The sequence below is a fragment of the Salmo salar genome, chromosome 06 (assembly GCF_965601325.2).
Source record: "Salmo salar chromosome 06, fSalSal1, whole genome shotgun sequence".
Classification (NCBI taxonomy): domain Eukaryota; kingdom Metazoa; phylum Chordata; class Actinopteri; order Salmoniformes; family Salmonidae; genus Salmo; species Salmo salar.
In genome coordinates, this window is record NC_138296.1 from 4,864,827 (window position 1) to 4,886,603 (window position 21,777).

General features: G+C 45.2%; 1 protein-coding gene across 2 annotated transcripts; it reads right to left on the reverse strand.

The window, feature by feature from the left end:
- Positions 1–254: 254 nt before the first annotated feature.
- LOC106606194 (monocarboxylate transporter 7) lies at positions 255–11,786 on the reverse strand. Of its 2 annotated transcripts, XM_082976267.1 has the most exons (6): positions 11,375–11,785; positions 8,799–9,061; positions 6,350–6,493; positions 5,260–5,388; positions 3,830–4,759; positions 255–3,382 (listed from the first exon to the last, which is right to left on the reverse strand). In XM_082976267.1, exons 2-6 carry the CDS (start codon positions 9,043–9,045, stop codon positions 3,084–3,086), a joined length of 1,749 nt encoding a protein of 582 aa, XP_082832393.1. In that variant the 5' UTR covers positions 9,046–9,061; positions 11,375–11,785; the 3' UTR covers positions 255–3,083. The 2 variants fall into 2 exon arrangements, with proteins under 2 accessions (XP_082832393.1, XP_082832394.1); XM_082976268.1 differs by lacking the exon at positions 8,799–9,061 and having other exon boundaries at positions 11,375–11,786.
- Positions 11,787–21,777: the final 9,991 nt, after the last annotated feature.

Sequence of the window (21,777 nt, forward strand, 5' to 3'; positions counted from 1 at the left end):
GTCTCATAGCAAAAGGTCTGAATACTTATGTAAATGTATTTACAGGTATTTGTTTTTTATTCTTAATATATTTGCTAAAATTTCTAAAAACCTGTTTTCGCTTTGTCATTATAGGGTATTGTGTGTAATAATTTTTTTTTAATCAATTTTAGAATAAGGCTGTAATGTAACAAAATGTGGGGGAAGGGGTCTGAATACTTTCTGAATGCATTGTATATATGCCTCCTTCAATAGAATGAATACATGGACACGTGTTCAAATGTTCGTTTGTTATAAACAAATCAATTTAATCAATTAAAAAAGCTGATCAGCAGTGAGTATTACAGCAGAGATGATAGAACTCCCCAGTGGCCCTGTGGTCTAAGACCCTGCATCTCAGTGCAAGAGGCCTGAGTGACTGAGAGTCGTTGGGTAGGGCATTTAGGCCAGTCTGAGGAAGATCGGTCCCTCTCCTTGTCTCCAGGTCTTTACCTATATAGTGGTGAAAGACTCCAGGATGTTTTGGAGTCGACGATCGAGGAATCAACTCTTTTGTAGTCAAATCTCCACCACTACCTACCTAGGAAGTTTTGTCTTGTCACTGTGGCCTTGGCTTGCTGCAAGCACTTCAAATGCATTTATATATATTTTTAAATAAACACAATATAAATAAAAGCTTTGATTGTTTGTTTGATTGACTGACAGGTAAAGTAGTGATCCACAGAATTGAAACAGCTAGTCATTCACACTGTAATCCATACGTCTTAGTTTCACCTATAGCCCACTGTTATCCATACATATATATACCTATAGCCTTATTTGGCACTTTTATATCACATTTATACATTATATAGGTACATGAAGTAGACTGTTGAGATAAACATTGTGTACAGGCTGTGTAGAATACTGTGGTAGTATTGTTTTGGGATAACAGTACTGTGTAGAATACTGTGGTGGTATTATGTTTGGATAACAGTAGTCATTCAGATTCAACCATAATAATAGTAATCAATATGAAGACAGGACTTGGCCTGTTACTACCAGACCTTTGGCATCAACTGAGGGGTTGAGACAGAGAAACAGTCATCATGGTTAGAACTGAACAGTGAGGTCATATCATGGTTATAACTATGAACAGAGAGGTCATGTCATGGTTAGAACTGAACAGTGAGGTCATGTCATGGTTAGAACTGAACAGAGAGGTCATGTCATGGTTATAACTATGAACAGAGAGGTCATGTCATGGTTATAACTATGAACAGTGAGGTCATGTCATGGTTATAACTATGAACAGAGAGGTCATGTCATGGTTATAGCTATGAACCGAGAGGTCATATCATGGTTATAACTATGAACAGTGAGGTCATATCATGGTTATAACTATGAACAGAGAGGTCATATCATGGTTATAGCTATGAACCGAGAGGTCATATCATGGTTATAACTATGAACAGAGAGGTCATATCATAGTTATAACTATGAACAGAGAGGTCATATCATGGTTATAACTATGAACAGAGAGGTCATATCATGGTTATAACTATGAACAGTGAGGTCATATCATGGTTATAACTATGAACAGAGAGGTCATATCATGGTTATAACTATGAACCGAGAGGTCATATCATGGTTATAGCTATGAACCGAGAGGTCATATCATGGTTATAACTATGAACAGAGAGGTCATATCATGGTTATAACTATGAACAGAGAGGTCATATCATGGTTATAACTATGAACCGAGAGGTCATATCATGGTTATAGCTATGAACCGAGAGGTCACATAATGGTTTATAACTATGAACAGAGAGGTCATATCATGGTTATAACTATGAACAGAGAGGTCATATCATGGTTATAACTATGAACCGAGAGGTCATATCATGGTTATAACTATGAACAGAAAGGTCATATCATGGTTATGTTAACTACTGACAGAGCAGTAATCATGTTAAAAGCCTGCGTCTCAGCCATGCATGGAGTTTGGTTGACTCTGAGGAGAGAGACTTGGTCAATAGGAATGCCCCTTAGACAGTTGTTCGCTGCAATGCAAGTGTGTGAATGACATCTGAGAGGGTAAACAGGTCAAAGCTGTGTGTGTGTGTGTGTGTATACATTCTGCACCACAGAGGTGTTTGTCCAGCACTCAGTCTCTCAGTAGCATGTTGACAGTGTGTGTTCTCTTATTTGCTAGATGGTTGGGTGTTTCTTCTCCTTGGTCGGTCAGTTAGGCAGCGGTCGAGGTTCTCATTGGTCGGTCAGTTAGGCAGCGGTCGAGGTTCTCATTGGTCGGTCAGTTAGGCAGCGGTCGAGGTTCTCCATTGGTCGGTCAGTTAGGCAGCGGTCGAGGTTCTCATTGGTCGGTCAGTTAGGCAGCGGTCGAGGTTCTCCTTGGTCGGTCAGTTAGGCAGCGGTCGAGGTTCTCCATTGGTCGGTCAGTTAGGCAGCGGTCGAGGTTCTCCATTGGTCGGTCAGTTAGGCAGCGGTCGAGGTTCTCCATTGGTCGGTCAGATAGGCAGCGGTCGAGGTTCTCATTGGTCGGTCAGTTAGGCAGCGGTCGAGGTTCTCCATTGGTCGGTCAGTTAGGCAGCGGTCGAGGTTCTCCATTGGTCGGTCAGTTAGGCAGCGGTCGAGGTTCTCCATTGGTCGGTCAGTTAGGCAGCGGTCGAGGTTCTCCATTGGTCGGTCAGTTAGGCAGCGGTCGAGGTTCTCCTTGGTCGGTCAGTTAGGCAGCGGTCGAGGTTCTCCATTGGTCGGTCAGTTAGGCAGCGGTCGAGGTTCTCCTTGGTCGGTCAGTTAGGCAGCGGTCGGCTAAACGCTATCATGTATTTTTTAAATGAACCTTTATTTAACCAGGTCGTCCCATTGAGTTCAGAAGACTTGTTTTTCCAAAGGAGACCTGGTTCTGTCTTAGTTATTCAACCACGTTCAGACCGCGTTCAGACCACGTTCAGACCACGTTCAGACCACGTTCAGACCACGTTCAGACCGCGTTCAGACCACGTTCAGACCACGTTCAGACCGCGTTCAGACCACGTTCAGACCACGTTCAGACCGCGTTCAGACCGCGTTCAGACCGCGTTCAGACCACGTTCAGACCGCGTTCAGACCACGTTGGTCTCCTGTTTTGGGGACCATTTAGCCGGACTGGTCTCCACAGTCAGATCAACATCTAGATAATCTGCTGATCCACTGTCCTGAGAAACCTTCTCCTCCTCCTCTCCTCCTCTCTCCTCCTCTCCTTCCTCCTCTCCTTCCTCCTCCTGTTTTCTCGTCTTCCCGCGGAGGCAGAGGCCGGACTTGGCAGGCCCCACCATGGCGAGGAAGATGGCGCCCAGGCCCATTCCCACAGCACAGGAGTAGAAGGCTGAGCCATAGTTCTGGGTCTTGTCCACCAACAGGCCTGGGGAGAAAACACAGGAGGCAACGTCAGAGACGCCTAATGATCTGCCAAGACCCTCCAAGATCATCAGGTTGGCGCAGCAGCAATCAAAACCTAGATGAGAGATGGAGAGAGGGTTACAGACAGACAATAAAAGGATTAACAGATACTCCGAGAGGGAGAGATGGAGAGAGGGAGAGACAAAGAGAGGAAGAGATATAGAGAGGGAGAGACGGAGAGAGGGAGAGATGGAGAGAGGAAGAGATGGAGAGAGGAAGAGATATAGAGAGGGAGAGACGGAGAGAGGGAGAGATGGAGAGAGGAAGAGATATAGAGAGGAAGAGATATAGAGAGGGAGAGACGGAGAGAGGGAGAGATATAGAGAGGGAGAGATATAGAGAGGGAGAGAGGGAGAGATGGAGAGAAGACTATGATCCAGACAGAGTCAACCATCTAGGATTCTCTTACCCCCCAGCGGTGGTCCGGCCAGCCCAGCAAAGCTCTGGATACAGACATAGACCCCCACGGACGAGGGCATCCTCTCTATGCCCACCACGTCGTCCTCTGCCAGCATGGGGATGTGTGTAGAACCCACGGTGCCCATCAGGAAGCCATAGAGACAGCAGCAGGCTGCCAGGCCCCAGAACTCAGTCACCAGGGTGAAGGCAAGCAGCACCAGACACAGCAGAACTACACATCCCAGAAGCACCTGGGTCTTACGCATCCGCACCTTGTTTAAAATGACCCCGATGGACAGGCGCCCGCAGACCTCGGACACCGCCATTACAGAGAGCATGTAGGCCGACTTTTCTGGGTGGACGCCGCGGCTCTTACTGAGTTCTATGATGTAAAGTGACGGGGCGAAGAACCCCAGCGTGGCGAAGAGGCCAAACAGAGAGTAGCAGATGAACGCTCCATCTTTTAACACCGCAAAGTCTAGGAGTTTAGGTCTGGAGGGTTGGACAAGGGGACCCGCCTCACCCTGCTCTTTCTCCCCAGCCTCCAGCTGATTCTGTGGGGTTCCAAGGGTTGCCTGTCCCCCCTGGTTCTTCTCCCCCTGGTCCTCCATGAGGGCCCGGGTCTCAGAGGGGTCCTGCGTGGCTGTGGTGGCCCGGAGGTCAGCACTGGAGGCAGACAGAGAGGTGACCCCGGAATCCCCTGACTCCTCAGACTCCCCGGAGCTAACGTTGGTCTGAGTGTCCTCATTCTCCAGCTCATAGACCGTCTGCAGCTTAACGGACAGCTTCTCCTTATTGGACACCTCCCCTGACACTTCCTGGTCAGGCCTGATGATGATTGGTCGAAGCAGAGCGCCGCAGCCAATCACGGAGGCCTGCATGAGACCGATGACAATGAGGCAGTGACGCCAGCCGATGATCTCCTTCAAGGCCATGAAGGCTGCAGAGGAGAAGAGATGTGTGCTTTTAAATGACTGGTGGAAACATTCAAAAGTCCTGTTTTTTAACGCTCCTCCACAATGCTTCAGGTTTTATTTATAGAACAGTATCAGTCACTATATCTGCCTTTAAGATTCATTAGTCTGTGTCTGAAATGGCGCCCTATTCCCTATATAGCACCCTACACCCTATGGGCCCTGGTCAAAAGTAGTGCACTATATAGGGAATAGGGTGTCATTGGGCCCTGGTCAAAAGTAGTGCACTGTATAGGGAATAGGGTGTCATTGGGCCCTGGTCAAAAGTAGTGCACTGTATAGGGAATAGGGTGTCATTGGGCCCTGGTCAAAAGTAGTGCACTATATAGGGAATAGGGTGTCATTGGGCCCTGGTCAAAAGTAGTGCACTATATAGGGAATAGGGTGTCATTGGGCCCTGGTCAAAAGTAGTGCACTATATAGGGAATAAGGTGCCATTTCGGACACACATGAAACCGCAACGTACCTGGTGCGAAGGCAAACATGGCAAAGGACTCCCCTGAGGAGGCCAAGGCGGTGACCAGGGACCTCCTTCTGTTGAAGTACTGAGACAGGATGGTGATGGTGGGCAGGAAGGTCAGGCAGTACCCCAGACCTGGACACATTAGAAAATGACAACACATTATTGTTCACGCAATCTGGAAATCACATGATTAACATAAAACCAAACAACATGAAAACACGATTACAAGAGTACCTTGTCATCAAGATCATGTCAAATAACGTTTACAAAGTGAATACAGTCACTGTGCAAAATGCTGTTGACGGTTTCACGTTTCAGTCCATGTCTTAGATATATACACATCATTGGTCCAGCACAGGACACACAGAGGGGTGTGACAGCCACTGGCACTGCAGCAAGGTCAGGGGTCAGAGGTCAGAGGTCAGGGCTGACAGGTCACTCTGATGTCAGAGGTCAGGGTTGATAGGTCACTCAGGCTTGTTGTCGTGGTGACTGCTGAAAGAGGACGCAGTTAAAAACAAAGAGAAGAAGAGAGAAGACAGAGGTTGTTAAGTTAGCTGCTGTCTGTTTTAAAGGAAGGTGAAGAGTTATTTAGTGGGACAGCTAGCAGTGCTTCGTTCTGTAAAAGAAAAGTTATTTGGATCGGATCTGAAAGGAAATATTGGTTTATTTTGGACAATTTGGGGAATTGTGATTTTTCTGTTGTGCAAATCTGTCCTACAGACTCAAGATGGGGGAGTTTAGGCCACATTGATACCACACGTTTCATTCATATCTTTCCATCTGAATTGAATAAAGCTTTGACAGTGGGGTTGGGAGTTTTTACCCCACAAACACAGGCCAGGTCTGGAAGAGACAGACATCAATCAGCCTCATGCACTGCTAGGAGTCCCTTGTTTCATTCAGATCTTTTTCAGCTGGAATTCTAAGCATGAATGTAACAGCTAAACATAGATCATTATTCTCCTAACATGTTCAAGGTGTTTCTAATGAATTTCACATATGTATCACAAGATAGACCATTGCAGGAAGCATGAAGTAGTGGTGTGTGAGTGAGTGAGTGTGTGTGTGTATAAAGTAGTTAGATCGTTACCTGAGACGATGCCGATGGTGACGTACATCTCGTTGATGGAGGAGACGAAAGCAGAGCTGATGGTACCCAGACTGATCAGAAAACCCCCCAACATCACTACGGGACGGTACCCAAACCGGTTACTGAGCACCGTGGACAGAGGGGCTGGAGGGAGAGAGGGGGGAGAGGAGAGAGGGGGAGAGAGGAGAGAGGGGGAAGAGGAGAGAGAGGGAGAGAGGAGAGAGAGGGAGAAAGGGAGAGAGGGGGAAGAGGAGAGAGAGGGAGAAAGGGAGAGAGGGGGAAGAGGAGAGAGGGGGAGAGAGGAGAGAGAGGGAGAAAGGGAGAGAGGGGGAAGAGGAGAGAGAGGGAGAAAGGGAGAGAGGGGGAAGAGGAGAGAGGGGGAGAGAGGAGAGAGAGGGAGAAAGGGAGAGAGGGGGAAGAGGAGAGAGGGGGAGAGAGGAGAGAGAGGGAGAAAGGGAGAGAGGGGGAAGAGGAGAGAGAGGGAGAAAGGGAGAGAGGGGGAAGAGGAGAGAGGGGGAGAGAGGAGAGAGAGGGAGAAAGGGAGAGAGGGGGAAGAGGAGAGAGGGGGAGAGAGGAGAGAGGGGGAAGAGGAGAGAGGGGGAGAGAGGAGAGAGGAAAAAGGGAGAGAGGGGGAAGAGGAGAGAGGGGGAGAGAGGAGAGAGAGGGAGAAAGGGAGAGAGGGGGAAGAGGAGAGAGGGGGAGAGAGGAGAGAGAGGGAGAAAGGGAGAGAGGGGGAAGAGGAGAGAGAGGGAGAAAGGGAGAGAGGGGGAAGAGGAGAGAGGGGGAGAGAGGAGAGAGAGGGAGAAAGGGAGAGAGGGGGAAGAGGAGAGAGGGGGAGAGAGGAGAGAGAGGGAGAAAGGGAGAGAGGGGGAAGAGGAGAGAGGGGGAGAGAGGAGAGAGGGAGGCAGGGGAAGAGGACAGAGGGGGAGAGAGGGGGAAGAGGAGAGAGGGGGAGAGAGGAGAGAGGGAGGCAGGGGAAGAGGACAGAGGGGGAGAAAGGGAGAGAGGGGTTAGAGAGAACTGTTAGTTTTACTACAGACATGTTTTTCATTTACCTTATACACTATTTAATGAAGTAGTTGATTGACACAGTTCAGTGAGTAGGACAGATTCTGTGTCTAAATACTGTTCACACAACTTTACTGGCCCATATTCATAAAGCCTCTTATACGAGTGCTGATCTGGGATCAGGACCCCTGTCCATAAAAATCTGATCCATTATGATCTAAAAGACAAAACAATTCCCAGATTAGCACTGCTACTCTGATCCTAGACCTGTGAAGATGATGATTAAGAGGCCCTTTCTGAACCACCTGTGAAGGTGAGGATGAGGATAATTAAGAGGCTCTCTCTGAACCACCTGTGAAGATGAGGATGATTAAGAGGCTCTCTCTGAACCACCTGTGAAGATGAGGATAATTAAGAGGCTCTCTCTGAACCACCTGTGAAAATGAGGATGATTAAGAGGCTCTCTCTGAACCACCTGTGAAGATGAGGATGATTAAGAGGCTCTCTCTGAACCACCTGTGAAGGTGAGGATGATTAAGAGGCTCTCTCTGAACCACCTGTGAAGATGAGGATGATTAAGAGGCTCTCTCTGAACCACCTGTGAAGGTGATGATGAGGATAATTAAGAGGCTCTCTCTGAACCACCTGTGAAGATGAGGATGATTAAGAGGCTCTCTCTGAACCACCTGTGAAGATGAGGATGAGGATAATTAAGAGGCTCTCTCTGAACCACCTGTGAAGATGAGGATGATTAAGAGGCTCTCTCTGAACCACCTGTGAAGGTGAGGATGATTAAGAGGCTCTCTCTGAACCACCTGTGAAGATGAGGATGATTAAGAGGCTCTCTCTGAACCACCTGTGAAGATGAGGATGAGGATAATTAAGAGGCTCTCTCTGAACCACCTGTGAAGATGAGGATGATTAAGAGGCTCTCTCTGAACCACCTGTGAAGGTGAGGATGATTAAGAGGCTCTCTCTGAACCACCTGTGAAGATGAGGATGATTAAGAGGCTCTCTCTGAACCACCTGTGAAGGTGAGGATGATTAAGAGGCTCTCTCTGAACCACCTGTGAAGGTGAGGATAATTAAGAGGCTCTCTCTGAACCACCTGTGAAGGTGAGGATAATTAAGAGGCTCTCTGAACCACCTGTGAAGGTAATGATGAGGATAATTAAGAGGCTCTCTCTGAACCACCTGTGAAGGTGATGATGAGGATAATTAAGAGGCTCTCTCTGAACCACCTGTGAAGGTGATGATGAGGATAATTAAGAGGCTCTCTCTGAACCACCTGTGAAGGTGAGGATGATTAAGAGGCTCTCTCTGAACCACCTGTGAAGGTGAGGATGATTAAGAGGCTCTCTCTGAACCACCTGTGAAGGTGAGGATGATTAAGAGGCTCTCTGACCCACCTGTGAAGATGAAGATGCTCTCTCTGACCCACCTGTGAATGTGAGGATGAAGACGCAGATTGCGATGACCCAGGATACTCTGCTGTTGCTCTCCCCAAACTCTGTCATGAGGTCCTCGAGGAACACCCCCAGAGACTTGATGGTCCCGTAAGTAAACACCTCAACGAAGAAGAAGGCCACGGCCACCGCCCAGCCCCAGCCTCCGTCTGGCACCGCCTCGTACACACATGGACCCCTGCACCCCCCGGACCCCCACACCGCTGACTTTAACCCCCGCATGGCTGGGTCTGAGCACCTGGGAGAGAGGGACAGAGTGTCAATCAGGGAACTTTTAAAGTTTTTCAAGAACTTGGCTCTCATGAGGACCGCCACAGGAAAGGAAGACCAAGAGTTCCCTCTGCTGCAGAGGATAAGTTCATTACAGTTACCAGCCTCAGAAATCGGCAATTAACTTCACCCCAGAAAACAGACACATCTCAACATCAACTGTTCAGAGGAGATTGCGTGAATCAGGCCTTCATGGTCGAATTGCTGCAAAGAAACCACTATTAAAGGACACCAATAAGAAGAAGAGACTTTCTTGGGCCAATAAACACAAGCAATGGACATTAGATCGGTGGAAATCTGTCCTTTGGTCTGATGAGTCCAAATTTTTGATTTTTGGTTCCAACCGCCTCGTCTTTGTGAGACGCAGAGCAAGTGAACGGATGATCTCCGCATGTGTGGTTCCCACCGTGAAGCATGGAGGAGGAGGTGTGATGGTGTGAGGGTGCTGGTGACACGGTCTGTGATTTAATTAGAATTCAAGGCACACTTAACCAGCATGGCTACCACAGCATTCTGCAGCAATATGCCATCCCATCTGGTTTGCACTTAGTGAGAATATCATTTGTTTTTCAACAGGAAAATGACCCAACACACCTCCAGGCTGTGTAAGGGCTATTTGACCAAAAAGGAGAGTGATGGAATGCTGCATCAGATGACCTGGCCTCCACAATCACCCAACCTCAACCCAATTGAGATGGTTTGGGATGAGTTGGACCGCAGAGTGAAGGAAAAGCTGCCAACAAGTGCTCAGCATATGTGGGAACTCCTTCAAGACTGTTGGAAAAGCCTTCAAGGTAACTACTTCATGAAGCTGGTTAAGAGAATGCAAAGTGTGCAACACTGTCATCAAGGCAAAGGGTGGCTACTTTGAAGAATCTAAAATCTATGATGATTTAACACTTTTTTGGTTACTACATGATTCCATATGTGTTATTTCATAGATTTTATGTCTTCACTATTATTCTACAATGTAGAAAATAGTGTGTGTGTGTATATTGAGTGTAAAAAACATTAAGAACACCTGCTCTTTCCATGACATAGACTGACCAGGTGAATCCAGGTGAAAGATATGATCCCTTATTGATGTCACTTGTTAAATCCACTTCAATCAGTGTAGATGAAGGGGAGGAGACAGGTTAAACTCAATATTAGGAAGGTGTTCTTAATGTTTTGTAGACTCAGCGTATGTATGTATGTATGTATGTATGTATGTATGTATGTATGTATGTATGTATGTATGTATGTATGTATGCACTTAGAGGGAAAGGGAGAGAGGGGTAGAGAGAGAGAGAGAGACACTGGCATGCAGGCAAATACAGGTGTACACACACACACACACACACACACACACACACACAATAACCCTAGCCTCCAGACCTGGCACGTATAAAGGAACACAGCCAGAGGAAAGACACACACGAGCATATAGTGGGCTGGTGAGACTTAGGGCGTTCTCATACATCTTTTGTTTGTTTAAGTTTGAATCAGAGTTCTCTCTATAGATTTCTATCTCTCTCTGTTCTTCTCATATATATATATATATATATTATTTTTTTAATCCCGCAAATTACCATTTGGATGGCCCACCTAAGACTTTTCTATACAGAAAAAACCCTGTAATTAGCTCCAATTCGTGTAATTTCCTCCATATTAAAGGGATAGTTCGAGATTTTGACAATGAAGCCCTTTAACTACCTCCCCAGAGTCAGATGAACAGTAACAGCTAGCACTCTAAATGTTCCTGTAGTCTTCCAGGATTGTGCTAATGCTAGTTAGCATTGGCTCAGTTAGCATTGGCTCATAAAACCACCTATAACTTCCTTCATACTGGACGCAAAGACATACAAATGGTATCCACTATGGTATTCTGTTGCAGCTAGCGATATTCATAAAGTCATCATTTTTCACACAAAAAATCCCCCAAAATATTTCTTTAAAAAACAACCGGAAGCCATGCAGTACCTCCGCAGACCGATAGGGGGTCACGGACCCCAGTTAGAAAACCCCTAGGCTACTACTGGTAAGTCATCACTAAGCAACGCCCTGGCCTTGGGGCTACACTAAGCAGTGAGCGTCACAGCTTGCTTGGCAGCTGAGTGAGTTGTTCGCATAGGGTGAGTGAGTTGTTCACATAGGGTGAGTGAGTTGTTCACATAGGGTGAGTGAGTTGTTCACATAGGGTGAGTGAGTTGTTCACATAGGGTGAGTGAGTTGTTCACATAGGGTGAGTGAGTTGTTCACATAGGGTGAGTGAGTTCACGTTGAAATATAAAATACTTACCAACAGAGCGACGATCAGTCTAGTCGGGAAAATGATCGACACAGAATAGTCGACTGTCGTATATAATGAACAGGTTTTAATGGCAAAATGAGCAGCTAGTTTATCGGTATGTTATTTCTATGATTCTCCCTATAACGTTAGTCTACCAGATCTGTCTCTTCCGCTTCCGACCAGACGAATAGATGTCCAGGACTAAAGCAACATCTTTTTAAGCCTGATGTAAAAATGTCCTCTTGTCCGATCCACAAGGAGAATCATAGATGATTATGTTTCCCTGGTTACTGTATCTGTCCTCTCTTTCTTCAAGGCCTAAAACACATCTGTATCTTCTGTTAAGTAAATCAACCGTTTCCTTATTTCCTTACCGTTTTGTCAGCTCTTTATAGCCTACCGGCTCGAGCCGGTCTTCAAGCGGGGGCGCGCAAATACTGCTGTAGCCTTTTTCTCAAGAGCGCGCAGCCCTGCGTTATGCTTCCATGACACTGAGCGTTATCACACTTCAATACCATTAGATCTGTGAAGTAGTCTGTAGGCCTACGCCTACGTGGACAAAAGTAGTCTACTGGATGTATATTATAATACTATTATCTATTTCACTTGCTTTGGCAATGTCAACATATGTTTCCAATGTCAATAAAGCCCCTTAAATTGAAATTGAAGACAGATAAATTATATCCTTATCTCTCTTATTATTGTATGAATAAAAAAACAGAGTAACACGCATACATTCCCTTTACATTTTAGGCAAATGAATGAATAGCGGTTCTATGTATTTTTACTGGTAGTCTATGCCTGTTTTGGTAGCGCCTTCACTCCAGTGACGTAGCCTACTCTGGGGTTTTTGTCGAGAGCGCGCTCTTCGGAGAGCAGACTGATGAAATAGCCTTTCCAGGAGCGCACATGTGGCCAGAGACCCCCTGTCTGGGTGGAACAGGTTTATTCCAGTTCTGAGCCAACAACACTCACTTATACAACATTTAATATCGCAATAACAACCTTATCTAACCGGTGTTTTGCTAACAGACATCGATATGAAATAGCTAGGGATGAGGGTAATTCTCCAACAAGACACGTGTATAGATGTTCCGTCCTGTGTGAGTGTAGGTAGTGAGTTACCACAGCCATTTTTGGTCTTAATTTAAGATTAGGTTAGGCATAACGTTAGCTGTGTGGTTAATGTTTGGGTTAAGATTAGGGTTAGGTTTTTAAGAAGATACATTTTAGAAATAGGCGGGGTTTATGACTGTGTGGTTGTGGTAACTAGTGACGACCTTTGTCTTGTCCTCAGATGACGTTGCAGTGAGCCACAACCAGGATAGATTATAGACTATCGCTAAAAGTCCACTGTGTACCCTATAGCCTAGTTCTCTAGGCTAGGTTCATTCCAAACATACTGTATTTAATGTGGGAATCCTCAAATTCCGATGTACTGTAAAATAGACTATTGATTGTGTGATTTGAGTCAGTATTAGCAATGGCATCATATACCAGGGAGGACATAGACATTCTGTGTCTATGTCCTCTTTTGTTGACCCAGTCTTATTAAATGTTTATAGAATGTATACGTTTTAAAATACATCCTCAGGAAAAATGTGACAGTGATCAATGCACTTGTCTCCGCTGACCTAACCATTACCTGCCTCGCCCTACAAGTAGTCAGGGGAAAAGACGTTGCACCAGCAACACCGCTGATATTGCGATGAACAACATGCAAGACTTCACAATCACACCGTTACACACAGCATCTGCACGGGTTGGCTTCATCCCCCATAGCGTGGTAGCTATGCGACCAAAACAGCGGAGAAGTTAACCCTTGCGCTTCAACGCTCTTAGTTGTTGCGGAAATTCAACCACTATGCTTTCACTTTGTACATCTACAATAGAAATACTCTAAACACAATGATTGGGTAATGAAACCATGAAAAATAGTGCATCTAACCTAAGGTCTGGTACCCGATCTACAAAGAATCTCAACGTCCTAGGAATCTCGTTAAACCTGTTTTACGACAACAACAAACTCCCAGCTCATAGTAGGTTTAAGGATGACGTTAAGACACTGCCTAGACGAACTCTGAGACAAAATCAATTTATAAAAGTTGATCTCCGCTGGTAATCACGACAGTTTGAGGTACCGCAAAGGAAAGATAGTGAAGACGCTCATTGACATTGTTGCAAATGATGGGGAATAACCAATTGTAATGAGGCATCTCCAGCTGTTAACTCTACAGCACGCTTCAGACAAGGACAGTGAATGTACATCAAATGTTGTAATGGTAAAACTTTGATATAATTTTCGCCTGACAAGATCGCTTTGCCTACTCTTATTTATTGCCTAATATGTTGGGATGCATAACTTTTTTGTTTTTTTAAACAATTCTGATTGTTTTTTGATTATACCGTTATGTCAACACAGTCGTCTCTCACCGGTTTAACAACTCTAAATCGCTTTTGATACAGTAGGCATCAATTAAGTCACTTGCCGATAATGTTGCATACAACGTTTGAAAGGCCTATAATTTTAATCGAACACAATCAAATGTTACATAAGATGTCTTCAATTTAGACATCTTTTTTTTAACAAGGTGATGTTGCGCTCCAAAGGGATACATTGAAATAACATGATGTAGGCCATTAAATAAACGAAAGAAAAACGTGTTTCTTTATTAGCCTCGTAGTTGTAAGTATATATTTAGGCATGTGAAATAGGCCTCATGTGAAATAATTGTCAAAAGCGCAAAAGATAAAGACTATTGTAGCATGTAGGTCTTGATGATTTATGGATTGATCATATTTATCACGACTCCTCTCCTTGTTCGGGCGGCGGTCGACGTCCCCGGCTAGAAGCCATCGCCGCTCCATTACTCAATTCTCCATTGGTTTTGTCTTGTTCCATTCACACCTGGTTTGCATTCCCCAATCACACTAATTGTATTTATTCCTCTGTTCCCCCTTATGTCTTTGTGTGAAATTATTTGTGTTTTACGTGTTGTACGCACTAGGCTAAGCGTTTGTTATTTTCCGTGTGTTTTCACTAAGCTTATGCTGTATTGCTATACATTTATGTTGTGTGACATTTGTGCGCGCTATACAGTTTGCCTTGTTGGCTGGAGGAGGTTTTTGACGCAGCTGCGTCCTTCTGTATATCTCTCCTGCCGTAATAAAGTGTGCGCCTGTTCACAATTCTCTGCTCTCCTGCACCTGACTTCACCACCAGTACGCACACGCCTGACAATATTACAACAGAAATATCAAACGTGTTTTTAACCACTCCAAAGCAATTGCAATGGGGCGCAGGAACCACTGACTCGCTGCATTGTTTTCTATTATCAAGACTCCTGCTGGTACCTCTTAACTGGTTAGGACAGCTCATGAGGCTATTATCCAGATACCTGCTGGTACCTCTTAACTGGTTAGGACAGCTCATGAGGTTATTATCCAGATACCTGCTGGTACCTCTTAACTGGTTAGGACAGCTCATGAGGTTATTATCCAGATACCTGCTGGTACCTCTTAACTGGTTAGGACAGCTCATGAGGTTATTATCCAGATACCTGCTGGTACCTCTTAACTGGTTAGGACAGCTCATGAGGTTATTATCCAGATACCTGCTGGTACCTCTTAACTGGTTAGGACAGCTCATGAGGTTATTATCCAGATACCTGCTGGTACCTCTTAACTGGTTAGGACAGCTCATGAGGCTATTATCCAGATACCTGCTGGTACCTCTTAACTGGTTAGGACAGCTCATGAGGTTATTATCCAGATACCTGCTGGTACCTCTTAACTGGTTAGGACAGCTCATGAGGCTATTATCCAGATACCTGCTGGTACCTCTTAACTGGTTAGGACAGCTCATGAGGTTATTATCCAGATACCTGCTGGTACCTCTTAACTGGTTAGGACAGCTCATGAGGTTATTATCCAGATACCTGCTGGTACCTCTTAACTGGTTAGGACAGCTCATGAGGCTATTATCCAGATACCTGCTGGTACCTCTTAACTGGTTAGGACAGCTCATGAGGTTATTATCCAGATACCTGCTGGTACCTCTTAACTGGTTAGGACAGCTCATGAGGTTATTATCCAGATACCTGCTGGTACCTCTTAACTGGTTAGGACAGCTCATGAGGTGTCCTAAATATCTGCTGACTATAGTGGAGTCATGACTAAAGAGGCTTCATGCATAGCTTTTATTTTTAACCATAAGAGTAAAATGTCTCTATTCTCAGCATTTACGACCATTTGTTTTACTCTGTGACGCTTTGTGCATACGGGCCCTGTTGTTTGGAGGGTGTTTGAATGTGGCTCAGTTGGTAGAGCATGGTCTTTGCAACGCCAGGGTTGTGGGTTCGATTCCCACGGGGGACCAGTACGGAGAATTTTTTTTATGAAATGTATGCATTCACTACTGTAAGTCGCTCTGGATAAGAGCGTCTGCTAAATGACTAAAATTTAAATGTAAATGTAAACCCAATGTAAGTGTGCCAGGCTACCCGTCATCATACGGACCTGTTACGCGCAGCTGCGCTCATTGGACTCACCTGGACTCCCTCACTTTGTTGATTGCCCCTGCATATATGTCTGCTCCTCTGTGTTGATCCCTGTAGTAGCATTGTTTGACGTGTCGCGGTTATGTCTAGACACTGGGCCTGTTCCGTTGCATGTCCGTCTGTATTAAATGGTTCACTCCCTGTACCTGCTTCTCATCTCCAGCGTTGGGCCTTACACTATTTAGAAGTAGGGTTTTAAACTCCTTGCACTTCCTATCTTGCCATGTGGTTCTGTTTTTAGAGGATTGGGGGTAATTCAAAATGTTTAGACTTTGATTGCATGTTTGAATAAAAAAAAATATATGAGTATGAAGCAGCTTGTATCATGAGGTGTTACTGATCATGAGGAAGGGACATCACAACCTTCAGGCAGAATGACGTTTGATGATGAGATCACCCGTTTCCACATGTCCAACTGTTAATGGGACATGTAAATACACTATCCTGCGATGCTGTGAAACCTCCAGTTACTGTTGGTGGATTGAGCACTGTCCTCAACAATACCTGTCAAAAGGGATTTCAACTGGCAAATAATCAGATACACTAATCCACTAAAATACCCCAGAAGAAGGTATCTAACACTAGACAGGAAACACCATGAAAGTGTTTAGACGCTTTTTTAGAGAGCTAGCGACTGGAACGAGCTGCAAAAACCTCTCAAACATCTTCATTTAAAGACTCAGTCATGGACACTTACTGACAGTTGTAGCTGCTTTGTGTGATGTATTGTTGTCTCTCCCTTCTTGCCCTTTGTGCTGTTGTCTGTGCCCAATGTTTGTATCGTGTTTTGTGCTGCCACCATGTTGTGTTGTGATGTTGCCATGTTGTGTTGCTACCATGTTGTTGTCATGTTGTGTTGCTACCATGCTGTGTTTTCGGGGATCTAATTCTGCACTAAACAGATCTTGAAACACCATAATAGTGTTTTCAACCTTTTCCAGTAGTCCTCCCTGTCAGTGGGAAGGTGTTACGCAACACTTGATGTTGGTGTTACAACACTGTGTCATGTTTCAGAACATCTCAGTATGATGTGTTTCAATACTCCAGCAAAGTTAAGGTTTGGTCTTCTTCAAGTTGGTGTTTTGGTGTTACAAAACACGTCCTTTTAACAGTGTACGTCATATTGCTGGCTCTACCTTTAACCTAGCCACTGTCCCAGGCCTTCCCCCCACCTTCGGTAGAAAAAGCCTGGGTGCCCAAGGCTACTTTTAACCCTGTACCTGGGCATCCAATAGCTTTTTTCTTCCATAGCAGCATTAGAGTCACTCCAGTGATTATGTTAGCTCTAGTGTTCTTTTTTTGAGCAGTGTGTTTCTATTACCGAGGTTGACACTAAGGATGTGGAGCGAGCAGGAAGGAATAAACTAGCGAAGTCCCGTTATCCCCCCACCCCCACCCGTTGGCCCCAGGTCAAAGCAGGTCCACAGAGGCCATGGCCCAGTGAGTCTGTGAAGCCAGGCCGTGGAGGTGAAAACACAAAAGTCTGAGGCTTCTAAGTCAAGCACCAGGGTAAATCCCCAGTGGAAATGTGAGAGTATCCCTAACCCTGCAATTCTAAGTCTATACCTTTACCTGTCCATCCATGATAACTGCCTTGATGATGACATGGCAGCAGTCCAGAGAGACATCTTGTGGGATGGTCAGGCCTGGCTGGCAAATCATTTGCATATCGGATAAGTCTTTACTTATTAAGGACAAGAATTTAAGGCCAAGGTTTTGTCCCAAATCGCACCCTATTGCCTATGTAGTGCACTACTTTTGACCAGGGTCCATATGGCAAAAGTAGTGTACTGTAGGGAATAGGGTGCCATTTGGGATAATCTAGGGTCAAGTCTCTGTGGTACACTTTAGCCCCGTTTATACCTGGTGGTAACATGACAATCCAGGGCCAAATCTCTGTGGTACATACACCTGCTATTTTAGGAAAAAATAAATGTGAAACTTACTCCTGACCTTTAACCACACACACACACACACACACACACACACACACACACACACACACACACACACACACACACACACACACACACACACACACACACACACACACACACACACACACACACGTATGTAACATGGTACATGTCCTGTGTTTAGAAGTGGTTATTTTGTTGACATGGTCTGAGCCTGACCCCAGCCTGTAAAGCAAACAGAGTGGATGTTTGTCTGGATCATTATGCCACATCATGTTCTTTACCCCATGTTTAAGCAGTTTTATACTGTTTCCTCTTCCGGTATTACAGGACGTTATGTGGTAGCAACTTACTTCAAAGAATGACTTCAAGACATGAATCCCAAAGACACTAACCAGCCACACTGCACTGCACTGTATCAAATCATCCCTAGTGATGCTTGTTTTAATGAATCCCAAAGAAACTAACACACGATTCATAGGTTATTACTGTGTAACTAATTACCATTTTACTACGTCATTTATTACTGAATATCTGGGCCGTATGTATCAGGCATCTCAGAGTAGGAGTGTTGATCTAAGATCAGTTTTGAGATCATAATGCATGAGATTACATTGACAGGGGGACCTGATCCTAGACCAGCACTATGACTGAATACTGGTCCTTTTAGATTACATTGACAGGGGGACCTGATCCTAGACCAGCTCTATGACTGAATACTGGTCCTTTTAGATTACACGGACAGGAGGACCTGATCCTAGACCAGCTCTATGACTGAATACTGGTCCTTTTACATTACATGGACAGGAGGACCTGATCCTAGACCAGCTCTATGACTGAATACTGGTCCTTTTACATTACATGGACAGGGGGGACCTGATCCTAGACCAGCTCTACGACTCCTACGCTTGATACAGACGTTGATTTCTGTGTTGGTTTTGCCATGGTTGAGTCTGTGTTTACTCTGAGAGGGGACGGTAGAGATGGTGGTAGAATGAGCAGAACAGCAACCTTCAGAGATATCATCTGGTAATGGACTGTGTTCTCTTGGCAATCATCTATCAGCCAGAGATAATCAATGGGGAGCGGCCATTGTGATACAGATGTAGCTCAAGCTCTTCTCCTGGAGCCCTATCTCTCATACAGCCAAGTGATCATCTCATTCAAGTTGATGAAATTTCAGATCGTTGCAATATTTAAACAATTCCGCTATTTTTTAGATTTTTTTTATTGATCATGACCCAGTAACTTTTGTTCTATAAATCTGTGTTCAAATTGAAAGCCCTAGCTCTGGTCCATGGAGCTACGTGTGTTCATATCGAAAGCTCTAGCTCTGGTCCATGGAGCTACGCGTGTTCATATTGAAAGCCCTAGCTCTGGTCCAGGGAGTTACGTGTGTTAATATTGAAAGCTCTAGCTCTGGTCCATGGAGTTACGTGTGTTCATGTTGAAAGCCCTAGCTCTGGTCCAGGGAGTTACGTGTGTTCATATTGAAAGCCCTAGCTCTGGTCCATGGAGTTACGTGTGTTCATATTGAAAGCTCTAGCTCTGGTCCATGGAGCTACGTGTGTTCATATTGAAAGCTCTGGTCCAGGGAGTTACGTGTGTTCATATTAAAAGCCCTAGCTCTGGTCCAGGGAGTTACGTGTGTGGCTTGCTGTATGTAACGCCTTGGACCAGAGCTATGAAACCCACAACATGTCTGTTATTTTGTTCGTCAGTTCTCTTTGACCCACTGTCTGGACCAGGACAGGCATGTGCATTGTATTATTGTTGAGACACAATCTTCAGGTCTGACTGATAAGATTATGTATGCAGGTCTGACAGAGAAGGTCCTATTTGCACAAGCGTTATTACTTGGAGTGATCTCTCTCTCTCTCTCTCTCTCTCTCTCTCTCTCTCTCTCTCTCTCTCTCTCTCTCTCTCTCTCTCTCTCTCTCTCTTCTCTCTCTCTCTCTCTCTCTCTCTCTCTCTCTCTCTCTCTCTCTCTCTCTCTCTCTCTCTCTCTCTCTCTCTCTCTCCTCTCTCTCTCTCTCTCTCTCTCTCTCTCTCTCTCTCTCTCTCTCTCTCTCTCTCTCTCTCTCTCAAGGGGCTTTATTAGTTAAATAGATAATAAATAGATAATAAATAGATAATAAACAAAAGTGAAATAACAAGAAAAAGAAAGGAATAGAGATATTTAAAATGTCATATTATGTCAAAATACAGTGTTGTAAACATAAATATGGGTTATTGTTGCTGTGATGGCACACTGTGGTATTTCACCCAATAGATATGGGAGTTTATCAAAATTTGATTTGTTTTCAAATTCTTTGTTGGTCTGTGTAATCTGAGGGAAATATGTGTCTCTAATATGGTCATACATGTGGCAAGAGGTTAGGAAGTGCAGCTCAGTTTCCACCTCATTTTGAGGGCAGTGTGCACATACCCTGTCTTCTCTTGAGAGCCAAGTCTGCCTACGGCGGCTTCTCTCAATAGCAAGGCTACGCTCACTGAGTCAGTACATAGTCAAAGCTTTCCTTAAGTTTGGGTCAGTCACAGTGGTCAGGTATTCTGCCACTGTTTACATGCCGTTTAGGGCCAAACAGCATTCTAGTGTTCTCTGTTAATTTGTTAATTCTTTCCAATGTGTCAAGTAATTATCTTTTAGTTCTCTCATTATTTGGTTGGGAATAATTGTGTTGCTGTCCTGTGGGGTCTGTTTGTGTTTGTGAACTGAGCCCCAGGACCAGCTTGCTTAGAGGACTCTTCTCCAGGTTCATCTCTCTGTAGGTGATGGATTTGTTATGAAGGTTTGGGAATCACTTCCTTTTAGGTGGTTATAGAATTTAACTTCTCTTTTCTGGATTTTGATAATTAGCGGGTACCGGCCTAATTCTGCTCTGCATTATTTGGTGTTTTACGTTGTACACTGAGATATTTTAGCAGAATTCTGCATGCAGAGTCTCAATTTGGTGTTTGTCCCATTTTGTGAATTCTTGGTTGGTGAGCGGACCCCAGACCTCACAACCACAAAGGGCAATGGGTTCTATAATTGATTGGTATGTCGGGTACTTCAGTAAATAGTACCCGCAAAACACCAGTCTCAACGTCAACAGTGAACTCCGGGATGCTGGCCTTCTAGGCAGAGTTCCTCTGTCCAGTGTCTGTGTTCTTTTGCCCATCTTAATCTTTTCGCTTTATTGGCCAGTCTGAGATATGGCTTTTTCTTTGCAACTCTGCGTATAAGGCCAGCATCCCGGAGTCACCGCTTCACTGTTGACTTTGAGACATGTGTTTTGCGGGTACTATTTACAGAAGCTGCCAGTTGAGGACTTGTGAGGCGTCTGTTTCTCAAACTAGACACTAATGTACTTGTCCTCTTGCTCAGTTGTGCACCGGGGCCTTTTACAAGGCCGGGTGCAGCATAGGAACACCTATGTGAGAAAGCTATTCATTGACTACAGCTCAGCGTTCAACACCATAGTGCCCTCAAAGCTCATCACTAAGCTAAGGACCCTGGAACTAAACACCTCCCTCTGGAACTGGATCCTGGACTTCCTGACAGGCCGCCCCCAGGTGGGGAGGAGGTCAGAGACCTGACCGTGTGGTGCCAGGACAACAACCTCTCCCTCAACGTGATCAAGACAAAGGAGATGATTGTGGACAACAGGAAAAGGAAGTCCGAGCACGCCCCCATTCTCATCGACCGGGCTGTAGTGGAGCAGGTTGAGAGCTTCAAGTTCCTTGGTGTCCACATCACCAACAAACTAACATGGTCCAAGCACACCACGACAGTCGTGAAGAGAGCACGACAAAACCTATTCCCCTCAGGAGACTGAAATGATTTGGCATGGGTCCTTAGATCCTCAAAAGGTTTTACAGCTGCACCATCGAGAGCATCCTGACGGTTTGCATCACTGCCTGGTATGGCAACTGCTCAGCCTCCAACCGCAAG